The sequence below is a fragment of the Rhinolophus hipposideros genome, assembly GCF_964194185.1.
Source record: "Rhinolophus hipposideros genome assembly, chromosome: 11".
Taxonomy (NCBI): domain Eukaryota; kingdom Metazoa; phylum Chordata; class Mammalia; order Chiroptera; family Rhinolophidae; genus Rhinolophus; species Rhinolophus hipposideros.
The window spans coordinates 18754140-18767886 of NC_138057.1; the positions used below are offsets into that span (position 1 = coordinate 18754140).

Consider the following 13747-nt stretch of genomic DNA (forward strand, 5'->3'; position numbering starts at 1 on the left):
GTGAATAATATCTCAATAAAGCTTTTATTTTTTTTTTAAAGGTAAAGCATAAGAAAGAATTGAAAAAACGGAAAGATGTACACTACAAAGAACTTTGGTCAGAATGAATACCACAAGAACTCGCAATCAAGTGTATCATTTTCCAAATGTGGCTATAAAGATTAAAACAATTGTGAAAAGAGAATTTGAAGGGGAAATGTAAAAAACATAATCTGTAACTAAAATTCCAGATATGTTTAGCAAAGTAGTAGGGAAGATTTTCAGAGAAGAGAAGACAAAAAATTAATATAAAAGATAGTCTGAGAAGAAACATTTACAACATATATGACAGAGAAAGGATTCATATCCATAAAATAAGAAAGGCAACAAAATAAGGCAAATCATATAACAGAAACATGAACAGAGAATATCGATATGCAAATAACAGAAGAATAAAATTCATAATATCCAGTGTTGATGAGTGAATAGGGAAATAAGCACTTTATGCTGAGCGTACATTGGGTAAGCCTTTATGGAGAGCAATTTAGCAGTATAGCCATAAAAATTTTTAATGCACATACCCTTTTGCCCATAAATTCCACTTCTAAAAACCCATAAAAAAAACCCTTACGTATACCCAAAAGAAGATATTACACTGTATTTTTATCTTATAAAATGGAAGAAAAAATACATGTTTATTAATAGAGTTAAAATATGATAGATCCATATTATAGAATACTCTGTGGCCATTTATAAGGAGGCAAACAGATCTAAGGAAAAACATCCAACACATATTAAGTGGGAAAAAGCAAGTTTTAGAACAATACACATGAATAAAATACAGTGAATAAATAAATGAATGAATAAAATACTTAAAACTCTGGGAATGTATGCACTTATAAATACTTTTTTATAGGTCTAGAAACGGGGCTCCAATTTCACTGGAATTAGCTGATCCCTGATCCCACATGCCCGGATTTGATTTCAGATCCCCCTAGCCTTCTCTAGATTCCAGAGAGAACCAAGACCAAGATCTGCAGGAACCTCTGAGACACTCGACTAGCCCTAAGCCTTTCTAGCACTTCCAATTCCTAGTTTTCACCAGGGCCCAATGAGAAGGTGAATTTTTTAAAAAGAAGAAAAGAAAGAGAAGGTTATATAAAACAGTTTTATTACTTATTACTTTCACTACCTACGGGTGCCACTGTGAGTTTTCAAAGTATGCACTACTTTTATGTTTTTGTTACTGAAAAGGGGAAAAAATTATAATCGCAAGGTGAGGAAAAACTCTCTGAACACAAATAGAAGATTAAAACTGATCTCCTAGATAGGTAGTATGAACATAAATTTAAATAAACAATGAAATAACCACAGTGTCTTTTATTAAAACCTGTCTTCAGCCACAGTTTAGCCCAGACACAAAAACATGTTAATTTGAGAAAGTAGACTTCTGAAGAACGTTTTTAGGAACTGGATTTAGCCCTCAGACAAATGGGCTGCCTCTGTTTAAGGTACACAGATACATAGAAGAGTTATTTAACAAATCAAAGACTTTAATAAAGGCAGAAAGATCTGATTAGATACGTATTATGACTAACAGTCATAGTAGAATGTGTTCAGGGGCTATCATTACAAACCAAAAACAAAAGAAAGAAAAAAGCATATCTAGCTGCCTACTAGATATTCTCACATCAGTGTCTGGATTGCGCTTCAAATTCAGCATGTCCAAAACCAAACTCATGCTTTTCCTACACACCTGGTCTACTTGTTAGGCAAGCCAGAAATCAAGGAGTCACTGTTGACATATCCCCTTCAGTCACCCTCAAATTCAATCCACCTCAAATGCTTCACCCCCTAAACATCTCACACATCCTTTTATTTCCTTCCATCTCTAGTGCAAGCAATCATCATCCCTCACCTGAACTACAGCAACAATCACCTAAGCTGTAACCACTCTATTTGCCTACCGTAAACCGAACACTTTTAATGTTATCTTCTTATTGGAGCCGGAGTGGACTATCTGAAACCACTGGTACCCACTAGATAAACATTTCAATAGAGTCCCTCTGTATTCAGAATAAAGACCCAAACCCTCAAAAGTAGCCATCATGGCCTGCATTGTCTGGTTCGTACCTACGTCCCCAGCTTCATCTCAAACCACTCTCCCCTTGCTCTTGGCATCTTTTGGGCCTGCCTACTAGCACCTTCCCTCCCTCCACAGGGACATGACACATGCTATTTCCTATAACTGGAAAGTTCCACCCTCCCTTATTTGCCTAGATAAGTTCTACTCATTCCTCAGAATCATCTTAGGTGTTATTTCATCAGGAAAGCTTTCCTTGACCTCCATTATGAGGTCAAACCCCCGTATTAAAGGGGGGGGTCCAGCACAGTGTGCTTGTCTGAATGTAGTTTAATACGTAATTATGCAACTATGATTCTGGCAGTCTCTCCCTTAAACCAAAAGTATCGTGAGTATAATGACTATGTCTGCTTTCCTCACCATCATATTACAGCACATAGCCCAGGCACATTATTCAATAAATATGTTTAATCACTAGATGGATAGAAGAATGGAAGACAGCTAAGGTACTGTCATACTTGGCTACAGAGCTGACCTCTGAAGGTATTTTCTAGTTTTATAATTACATGATTTTACATATAGTATCTGATATCTTTATTATTAAAATTTCTTAGTTTATTACCAAACAGATATAAATGGTATTACTAGTTGTGGTTATAGGCCTTTCACTTTAGGGATTGCACATTTAGCAAATGAGGGAATTGTAAATACTAGGAAGATAAAATTAATAATATACTCTTTATATTATCAAGCAATGTAATAATCCTGTTGGGAGAAGAGAGGCAGGTGTTTTTTTTGTTGGAGTTTTTTTTCCCAATACATCCTAATCCGTGTACTTACAACATTAAAACCAATGTAAGACTCCTAACAGAATAAGTAAAGTAAAAGATAAATATTCAGCATGGTAAATAGAGATTTCACTACCGTTAAATTTACCACAATGAAAATTAACTCTGAAGAGAGTCTTAGGAACATTACATGGATCCTGTCACTTCATATCAGAGCAGCGGCAAGAAGTCCCCTTTGGAAGATGCTATTTTCTTTCATTCCCTTCCCTCTTAATTAATTTGTTGTATATGAAAACCATTAAGCAATTGGACTTCTTAAACTTAAATTTCTCTCTCTCTCTCTCTCTCTCTCTCTCTCTCTCTCTCTCTCTACCTACGTATCTGCCTGCCTGCCTGCCTGCCTGCCTGCCTGCCTAGCTACCTACCTATCTATCTCGTTCTCTTTCTCAAGCTGCTTCTAAACAGAGGGTCCAAAACAGACTCAAAAATAGTGAAAAAGATAAAGTCTCAAAAAATCATTTAAAAAAGAGAAAAGACTAAAATACATCAAATGTTTTTAAATCCACACGCTTGTTAAAATTCATAAAATAAAATCTAATTGGTCAACACCAAAGGATGTTAAATAAAACTGAGTACTTTGAAGTTTAGTAAATAAAGATAAAGGATCAGGTATATACCTTGCCTTTCCTACACAAACTCTACTATTGGGTAAGCAAACAGTAGATGCGGGGAAGGCTTTCTTTATAGCAGTATTTCAGGTAATAGTGAAGAAAAAAATGAGAGAACTAGAATGTCACCATTTTGAAACTCCTAATGAATTAATGAGTCAAGCCATTGGGCATCGACAGCTAACATCACCAAAAAAGAAAACAATCACATATTATGTGTCTCCTGATGGAAGAACACATTACCACCTCTGAAGAAGTCTTCCCTCCCCCTCTCACTCCCCACAACAAAAATTTAACTTAAATCTCATCATATTTCTAGAAGCAAACTTTCCATGAACTGGAAATACAGAAAGATAAATCAACACACATGGGGATGTAATCAGCAAAATCCACACTGTGGAAATCACTGCAAACAACCAAGTTTCTTCAACAAACTGTAAGAAAGAGAAAAACAGAGACAGAGACAGAGTTGGATAGAGGTGAGGGGGACATCCTATAGATTAAAAATGATATAAAACATAACACTCAATTCTTATTTGGATGGTCATTCAAAAAAATGTAAAAAAAAAATTATGAGGTGATTAGAAATTGAAGATTGACTGGACATTTTTAAAAATTATGTCTGTACACACACATATATCTAGGCATAATAATGAATTACTGTTATTTTTTTAAAGAGATATATACTGACATATCATATAAGAAATTATACAATACCTGGGATTTGCTCCAAAAGAATATAGGCAGAATGGAAGTGGATGGGATTATGGAGGGAGCAGGGCTAGCCATGGGTTAATGGTTGGTGGACTAAGTGATAGGAACATGAGGGTTCATAACACTTTTTATTTACTTTTGAAATTCTCCATAAAAAGTTTTTAAAATCATAGTAAGTGTTCCTCTTTGTAATACCCATATATTTTCAAAATTTCCTTGGTTATTTTTGTGAGTGTCACACTCCAAGCTATTGATTCCTTCCTTTACTTCCCTTCCTCTGGCAACCAAGGCAGTGGTTGTTTCTATCATTATTGCTGTCTGGATAGATAACTTATAGTTTCAAATATGTTCCAGAGGAGGATGATAACGATGATAGAAAACATGGTGGCATCTTGCCATCACAGTAAAACAATTAGCTTTGACAGTAACTCTCCATCCATTCAATCTCTCCTCCCTCTATTTCTGTCAGAGCAACACAGATCTATCAATCACTCATACTTAAGCACAATGATGTTTCAAAGCTAGAGCTGAGCTGAAAGGCTGAGAAATTCCTATTTCCCAAGGCATGGCTTTCCCCCCAAGTTCAGGCCCAGTGCAGAAGACTCCTCGGGAATAGTGTCCCAGTCTCCTCTCTGTTTTGAAAATGACCACTCCTTCCCCATTCATGTGGTAACTGTATAAGGGATTCTAGCACACATATGTTCACACAATAAAGACACAGCCTCTGGGGGGGTTAAAGGGTACCCCCTCAAACAATATATCTTAGTCCTAACTCCTGGTGCCTGTGAATGTGACTTTACTTGGAAACAGGGTCTTTGCAGATATAATTAAGTTAAAGATCTAGAAATGGGATCATCCTGGGTGGGCCTTAAATCCCATAACTGGTATCCTCATAAGATAAAGGAAAGAGATTTGAGATACAAAGACACACAGGGAAGGTTATCTTAAGACAGAAGCAGAGACTGGAGTTACACAACCACAAGCCAAGGAGTGCCAAGGGTTGCCAGCAGCCACCAGAAGCTTGGAAAGAAACATGGAATGGATTCTCCCAGCCAGAAAAAACCAATCCTGCTAACATCTTGGTTTTGGACTTCTGGCCTTCAGCATTGTGAAATAATAAAAATCTGTTGTTTGAAGCCACCAAGTTCATGGTCATTAGTTATAGCAGCCCTAGGAAATGAATACACAGCCCCTGCCAAAGTTGACTGGTCTAGGGCACATGCTGGGTCCTAGCCTTGGAAATCAGTAATTGTGACAAGAAAATCCAACCTCAGTCTCACTGCCTGTTATACATAAGAGATATTAACCCAGGAGCAGGTGGTGGCCTGTGGGCTAGGAAACAGAGAAAGTCTGCTGCAAGAGAGAAGAAATACACAGCCTGTATCCAATTTGTGTCTCAGGCCCAGGTGTATCCTGGTTCTTGGGTCCTATAGGACACCCCTTCATCAAAAAAATAAAAATCACCCTTTTATGCTCAAACTACTTCAAGTGGGTTTCTGTAAATTGTCACCCAAAGAGTTTTAACACACTCGTGAACCTGATGCCAAAAGCCTTTCAATAAGGATCAGCTGTAACAAGTCCTTCCTGGGTGGGTTCCAAGAAAAGCTCAACTGACTCAATAACCCTCTAAGAAACAGCAAAGGAAACTTGAGGCAGGAGCTACAAGCACGGTGGCAAGAGACAATGCAAAACAAAACCTCAATTTTCACTAGGCATAAGAGCCAAGACCCAGATTTTACCATGAGAGAGAGTGTGGGGCAATAATGATGCTGAATATTCCAAGAAAATAAAAATAAAACAGGAAAAAAAATTTTTGATCAACTATCCAAATTATATTAATTAATACCACACACATGGTATTTATTTTCACAAGATAAATATAACACAATTGCTATTGAGCATATGAATAACATCCATGTATCAGGTTTCCTTTGTTTGGGGTTTATTTGATTACAACATTAAACACTGCTCATGCATTTCGGTCTCTTTTTGAAGACTGCAAATAATGCTTGCTTCTTTGCTTTTGAAATATTCCAAATGTAAGGTAAAAGGAAGTACCCATACTGGGTGTGTGTGTGTGTGTGTGTGTGTGTGTGTGTGTGTGTGTGTGTGTTTGCAGGGAATGAGGGGAGCAGGAATGAGAATAAGAGTTTGGGTTGAAGATGTTCCATTTGGGAACATCTGTCCCAAATGGGGGCCTCATTGGGTATCATGGGAACAAATGGTACAACTGTGGCCATGTCCCTTTTTTTTTTTTTTTTTTCTAGACTGAACTTTGAATCTCCATGTCCCTTTTTAACTGGAAAGTATAACTGGTCAGCCTTAAGCACAGTAAATCACCAGCAAATAAGAGAATGCTAAACACTACATTAATAATCAAATTATTGTCTAAATTCATTATAAAATTATATGAAAAGAGAGAGAGAGAGAGCAAGGAAAAGAGGGAGGAAATAAAAAAAACAGTTCTGAGAAACACATGCTTGAATAAATGACAAAAAAATAATGTTTCTTCAACAAAAAAATCTAAGAGATGTAATGCTATTGAGTTTTGCTTGGGAAAGTTCTGTACATTCATTTGTCTCCAAAGTACCAGAAAACAGCCTGATTTCTTCTGAAGCATTTTTCCATTATAAAAGTAACATGTGTTCAGTAGTCACTTTCCTTAAATTACCTAGAAACAGCATCAACACATGACTCTCACAATGGAAGATTTTTGTGACAAACAAAGCCATCAACTAACTTAAAAAAGAAATAGGACAGAATGTCCTAGATGAGAAAAATGGCTGGGATTACTTTTCTGGTTATGAGCTTCAAGTTAAGAGTGATTATGGGATTTTAGAGAAAGAAAAAGGGTTGGAAAAAGGGGAAGGAGAACATCTGGAAACAAGCTAAATGACTTAAAGGAATATTGAAAAGAAAAGGTGGAGAAACAGCCATGGTCTAGTAACTCTGTCCCTCTCAGATAACAGTCAGATGAGCCATGCTACCAATGTAGATTTAAACCTTGGAACTACCTCAAATTTATGAAAAATACTCTGACACCCCAGCAGCAAATGAAAGCACGCTAACTAACACTGTCTTCTTAAACCTTGGAGGAAACCACCTAAAGGCATCCTTCCTTGTGTCTTCTTTTCCTGCCAAATAAAATAAAGAGAAAGATGCTAAACAGTACAGAAAGGCTTCAAAACTACAAGACATGAATACAGTGTCTCCTCAGTTGCTAGCCATTTCCATTTCCTACATAATAACAACACAATTACGTTAACCACGGACCAGGGTCATGAAATACAAGGGAAGACCCTAAAACACAAGAATTTTTGCATGAAATTACCCTAAATCTTAATTCCAAATAGTTCTTAGTATCATTTTTTAACCAAATTGGACATTCATCAATCCATAATGTGAGACTCACTTGGTTCCAACAACTTTAGTCAGGATCCCCAATGGGCATTGTTAATACCCTATGCAAAATTTCATTAAAAAGTCGACTTTAGGAACCTCAGACAATAGACTTTAATCTGTCACACCTTAATATACTTGTATTTTCCCCAAATATGTAAATTGCAAGTCTCTTCTCTGTTTGAAAGCACAAAAGGCACAAAATCAAGTGCTAGCCTAGTTTATCTAGAGCATAATCATTCTACCAAATACATTTTTAAAAGAAGGGTGGGGAGGTAGGGGAAGCAGTTGAACTGAAATTACAGGCTGTCATGACATCTCAAGATAGAAAATTGAATACCTGGTTCCACCGGAAAGCATGGTTTTTATTCACAGTCCCGTTACTAAGCAACAATAACAATGGCTGCATGAGCTTTCTAGAAACTAGTGCAGTTAAGGGAGAAGTCTAAGGAAATAAAAATGGGGGAACTCTTTGCTTTGGGAATCTTTATCTCAGGATAAATTCAACGTAAAAACAAGCAAAACCAAAGAGTCTAAACTTAAAACAAGCAGTTTCTGAAAGGACAAGAAAAGTACATGCGACTATGTTTCATTCATTTTAATTTCAGTTTTGTTTAATTTCAAAATTCACATTTAACTGGTGATAATGATTTCCTTACTGTGTTGCCTTTGTAGCCCCTTCTTTCCTTCACCCTCCCTAGGGAATTTCTTTTTTTTTCAAATTTCCTTACTGATTAAAAGAACATTTTTGACCTCTTAAATCCATTTCTTTGTTTACAGAAGCTATAAAAACTAGTTTACAATTGTTTCATGTTGCCTCAGCTTTGAACCAAGAACAGTCTTGGACATCAAACTATTCCTTTGAAGGGAACAGTGTCTCAAACAGAGCCAGACACTTTCCCAGCCACTCCCTAAAGTTCAGACAACCAGAGCTTTGCAAATGTCAAGTCTTTCTCAAAGTTAGACTATACAATGTGGGTCAGATTTGGCATGGGGATGGGGTAAGGGGGCCTTCCATACATGTTCCAACAGAATTTTACAGACTTGACTTGCAAAGGGCTAAGGAGCAGGTTATAAAGTTAGGCGAGATGACCTCACCGACTTTTCCTTCTATCTTTCCTTACAGCTTTCAACATTTATTGCAGTGCTAAAAAAGCTTCAGAAGCAGGTACATTCTCTAAATATCTACTCTACAGAAGGCTGCTTCTCACTATTGTGTTCTCTCCCTCTCTGTCTCTCTCTCTCTCATCTCCTTCTCAGTTCCTGAAAGATGCTAGGCTGGTAGGTAGGCAAAATGAAAATACAAACATTTAGAATTCTTTTTGTTTCTTTTTATTTTATTCAATTTATTGGGTTGACATTGGTTAGTAAAACTATATAGGTTTCAGGTGTACAATTCTGTATTACATCATGTACATATTGCATTGTGTGTTCACCACCCAGAGTCAGTTCTCTTTTCATCACCATACATTTGACCCCTTTACCTTCTTCTACCATACCCCCTCCCCCTTACCATCTGGTAACCACTAAACTATCGTGTGTGTCTATGATTTTTTGTTTGTTTGTTTTATTCAGTTTTCTATGTCACATATGAGTGAAGTTGTGTGCTTCTTGACTTTTTATATCTAATATCTGTTGCTTAGCATGATAACCTCAGGATCCATTCATATTGTCACAAATGGGCAGTATGTCATCTTTTCTTATGGCCGAGTAATATTCCATTGTATATACAATTATTTTCTACATCAAAACTGAGCAATCATTGTGTGGCTCTGTTCCCAAAGTGCCTTTACATTCCAATAAACCTCTATTTTAAGAAGGCACTTCTAGAAAACACTTTCTAGTACAAATTTAAATACTCGAAACTGAAGATCCAAAATGTCTCAGCCAAGAAGTACAAGCAAGTAACAAAAGTCATTCCCAAAGATAAAGATGGTTTTCTCTCTCAAAAGATTCCCTGAGCAGCATTTGGAAAAGTCTGTGTTGGGTCTGCTGTTTTTAATTAAATTTAGTTTCATTTCTTAAATTTAATTCCTATTTTGCTTTTTTAAAAAGATATAAACAATGTAAAGTATAGTCTTTGTAATCGCTACAAACCACACAGCTCTGCTACTTGAAATAAACCAAATGAAGAAAATTCTTCACATATAATTATTACCTCTACTGGCAACAGTAAAGAAAACTTAGCACTTATATAACACATTTTATGATCAAATTGATTCAAAAATTAAATTGGTTAGCTTCAGGGTCTACTCTGTCAGCATTTCCCTGTGGCTAACAATCTAGAAAACATGAACATTCTCAGATAAACAAACTTTTTTTTTTTAATTCTTTCCAGGATCCTTCACTTGTTCAAACTCCCATATGCATATCTGTGGTACTATAAAATTCAAGGCTTTCTTTTATATCTCAGCCACATTTCCAAAGACCTATGAAAACTAATGGCCACCTATATGTGTAATATTGCGTTACTCATTGAAGCACTGCCTATAATTGCAAAAAATTGAAAACATTAGGGAATTGGTAAATTAAGGCACATTCATACAGTGGAATATTATGCAGCAGGAAAAAATTAGAAAGCACTTTATATATGTTAAGTAATGATCTCTAAAATATATTTTTTCACTGAAAAAAATACAAAATAAAGAATACTGTGCATAATAGGCTGCTAATTCTGTTTTTTAAAGGAAAAATATATACACATAAATTTTTAGGTACATGTGCATACAATATCTTTGAAAGGATAAGACCTGGTAAGAGTTCTGCCTCAAGGAGAAAAACTGAGATATTGAGGTAAGACAGAGACTTTGTCTCATATACCCTTTTGAAATTTTTACCATGTGAATGTTTAGTCTATTCAAAAAATACATCTTTAAATTTTAAAAAGTTTAAGGTTACTGACAGATGATGTGCTGATTCACCATCAGCAAAGCTTATGCTTTTCAGTTTACAATAGCACTGATGGACTTAGGCTGATATGTGAAGAATGTCCCACACCAGCATAATTTTCTAACTTGATCTTCTGGAATTAAAGGTATAATTCTAACCTGCTCGAATTACCCCTTACACAAACAGAGACATTACCCTGGCCCCCTTAGCTGCTCATACTCTTGCTTTTAAATATAAATACTACAACTATACAATGCAAGTAGATATTATGGTTGGGATTTGCAAGTACTTGAAAACTAACTGGGGGAAACAAATACCATCACCTGTATTTGAAAAGGAAAAAAGAGGTAAGGCAAAAATCTAGGTGGTTTGCTTAAGGTCAACCAATAAGTTACAAAAAAGAAGACACATAAAACTTAACTTTTTAAAAGCCTCCTCAAAAACTACTTTTTTATGGGTAGATAAGGGGTCCTTCTAAAGCATTTGTGGCGTGCGTGTGTGTGCAGGTACACTCACATGTGGGCATGCACACAAAGAAAAAGGAAGACAGAAAATTAATGTTTTTAGCCATGATCAAATCCTTATTCAGAAATATTTGGTCATCTTCTAACTGTCAGAGTGTACAGCATACAAAAATACAAGTTAAAAAAAAAATGCTGTGAAAGAGCAAGTAGCCTAGCTGGGAATGGGGAAGTGTCTGGGCAGGGGAGGTGACATCTGAGCTGAGCCCTAAAGGATGGAGCAGATGACATCAGAAAAAGAAGGGGAAGGAACAGTCCATGCAGAGGCAGAGCACAGGCACAGACTCGGGAATCGGGAAATGCAAGTTTAATGGAAGGCTGGAGCTAGTTTGGGAAGGGCATGTATATCATGGTAAAGGGTTTGGACTTATAACTATAGAGAGCAGAGTATAAAGAGAAAAAAAAATCAAGGTTCTAAAAAGATACAAAGACATGATCTAAGGGAACAAAATAAGATTTGTGAAGAAAGGTTAAAAGACCAGAGGTTATTCAACCTAATACACTTCAAGCCCAGGAAGGCATCTTCAATAGACTGAAAGTTAGAGCTGAAAAAAAGATTAAGTATTCAGCTTTGATGATACTACAATAAAGCTTCCAGTGAGTAAAAAACATTGGGAAAACAAGTAACTCCACCAAAAAGGGCCCAGGAGCTGATTAAGAGTTGGGAGAAGGGGGCAGAAGCCCAAATGATTTAAAGAAGGCAAAATTGACAGTGTAGAGAGCAAGACCATTGCTTGCAGCAAAAACTGATATCTCTTTTGCAGGGAATATTTTATAAGAGAGGCTCATTTCCACTAGATGGCTCAAATACAGTCCTGTCTGACCATCTCAGAATGGTGTATGCCCCTTTCATCCCTTGTGATTCCATAATCCTCAGTCCGTGAACGGAAGAAATATGGTCAAACCAAACAAATTCAGAACACTGAACATTATTTACTTGGAATAATCAGGGGAAGACATGTCTAAATCACAAAACACTTTTAACGAGGTTAGTGCTATTATTTTCTAATACACGTACTAGTGCCGAAGGCTAAGCAAGTATTGTCAATGGTGTATAAACTTTACCACGGTGGAAGTAGTATGGTTTATGGGCAACCTTCTTTCTTAAAATAAGTCAGGAATTTGTACTGCAATTGTGAATTCTAAATTACTTAGCTAATTTCTTCATTAAAAAAAAAAGAGCAATGACAAAATTTAAGGAGAGCCCCAAAACTTAAGTACAGCAAATGACCACAAGTTCCCAAACTGTAGAGTTTAAATTAGCATGTTCTCACCACATAGGACATATCAATAGCATGACATTTTAAGGGAAAGAAAAACAACTGGCACATTGGGTGACTGTTGACCCTTCCTGGCAAATTTGTGAATTTGTTTCTAAAAATTTAAATTTGTGACTGATCGAGCATGAAGGAAAGAGTACCTGGTAGATGGAATCAGGTTGAGCAGCCCATTCAGAACATAGCTGAACTCTGCATGCTCCTGAGCCACGAGCGCCGCCAGACCTTCACAGCAGGCTGTCCGAACCACCACATTGTCACTGCAGCACTTTTCCCACAGCAAGTTCAAAGCAGGAGTCTAAAATCAAACCAGGGGTGAAAGGACACTTCAGACGAGCAGCAAATGCATATGCATTCTGAGCCATGCATCAGAGGGTATTCGTTCACAGGAGGCAGCTTTCCTCTGCAAAGAGGTCGCTGTTGTCACAGCATTTTATGAAATACGTGAGAGTCGGTTTTCCAAGGGAGGCAATGGATGGTTCTGATGAAAGAAACCTCTCTTATCTATCTGGTGCCTTTGCTGTAAAATAAGGCTGGCTGCAGACAGGTCTGACCTGAGTTTGAACAACATGACAGAGCTAACAAGAGATCAAAACTATTAGGTTGGTGCAAAGTAATTGAAGTTTAAAAGCTTAAAAACAATGGCAAACACCACAATTATTTTGCACCAACCTAATCACACTTGGCTATAGCTCAGGGGGCTATCAAAGCCATTTAACCACACAAACAATACCAGCAGATCAATTAGTCTAAGTTGAACTCCAAATCATACCTACACTTCAAGCCCTAAATAGCCAATAACATTTTCAGAAAACGTTCCTGCTTTTTCTACCATCAACCTCTATTGCCTACATGTACCCCGCCACCCCCATAATGTCCCTGTCCAAGTTTATTGAAGTCTAATGTGGGCCCAGAAGGAAGAGAGAGAAGTAGGACAGGCTACCAGCAAGCTGCGGGTTCCATGGCTACCAACAAGTTTTTCTAAACTGTTACGCCCAAGATATGGTGATTCCCCCACACACACACACCATGAATCTGTCACCTTTCAGAGAAAAGTACCGGAAGGGTACATAAGTAAATATAAGTTCTTTATTTTGGAAAATCCTATAAAAGCAGAGATTCTCACTTTCGTAACTTTTTCAGGAACCCATGATCCCCATCCCCAGCCCCCAAAAATAAAAGCTCACTGTTAATGATAAACCTATATTTGAATATATTGTGGGTTAAGTCCATTTGAATTTACACATGGTTTGGGGGGCTTTATGGTTTGTTTTTTGTTTTGTTTTTCTTTGAAGAACATATAATGAAGCAATGTTTCTTTCCTTTTATTGCAGAAATACCTAATTTGAAGAAAAAATATTAAGATCCCTACCTAACTTCCATAGAATAACTAAAAGAATGAAAATCAACATCTTATTTTGGCCATTTT

The 13747-nt window shown here is 36.8% G+C and overlaps 1 protein-coding gene across 3 annotated transcripts in view; it reads right to left on the reverse strand.

Annotated features, from left to right (window-relative positions):
* FOCAD (focadhesin) overlaps window positions 1–13747 on the reverse strand; it is a 282277-nt gene that overhangs the window by 235447 nt on the left and 33083 nt on the right. For all 3 annotated transcript variants that reach the window (XR_013994507.1, XM_081067235.1, XM_081067234.1), the window contains exon 4: window positions 12462–12616. Coding sequence is in view for 2 of the 3 variants with exons in the window: in XM_081067235.1 (XP_080923361.1) it covers window positions 12462–12616 (155 nt within the window). In the remaining variant the exon portion in view is untranslated. The remainder of the gene's footprint in view (window positions 1–12461; window positions 12617–13747) is intronic.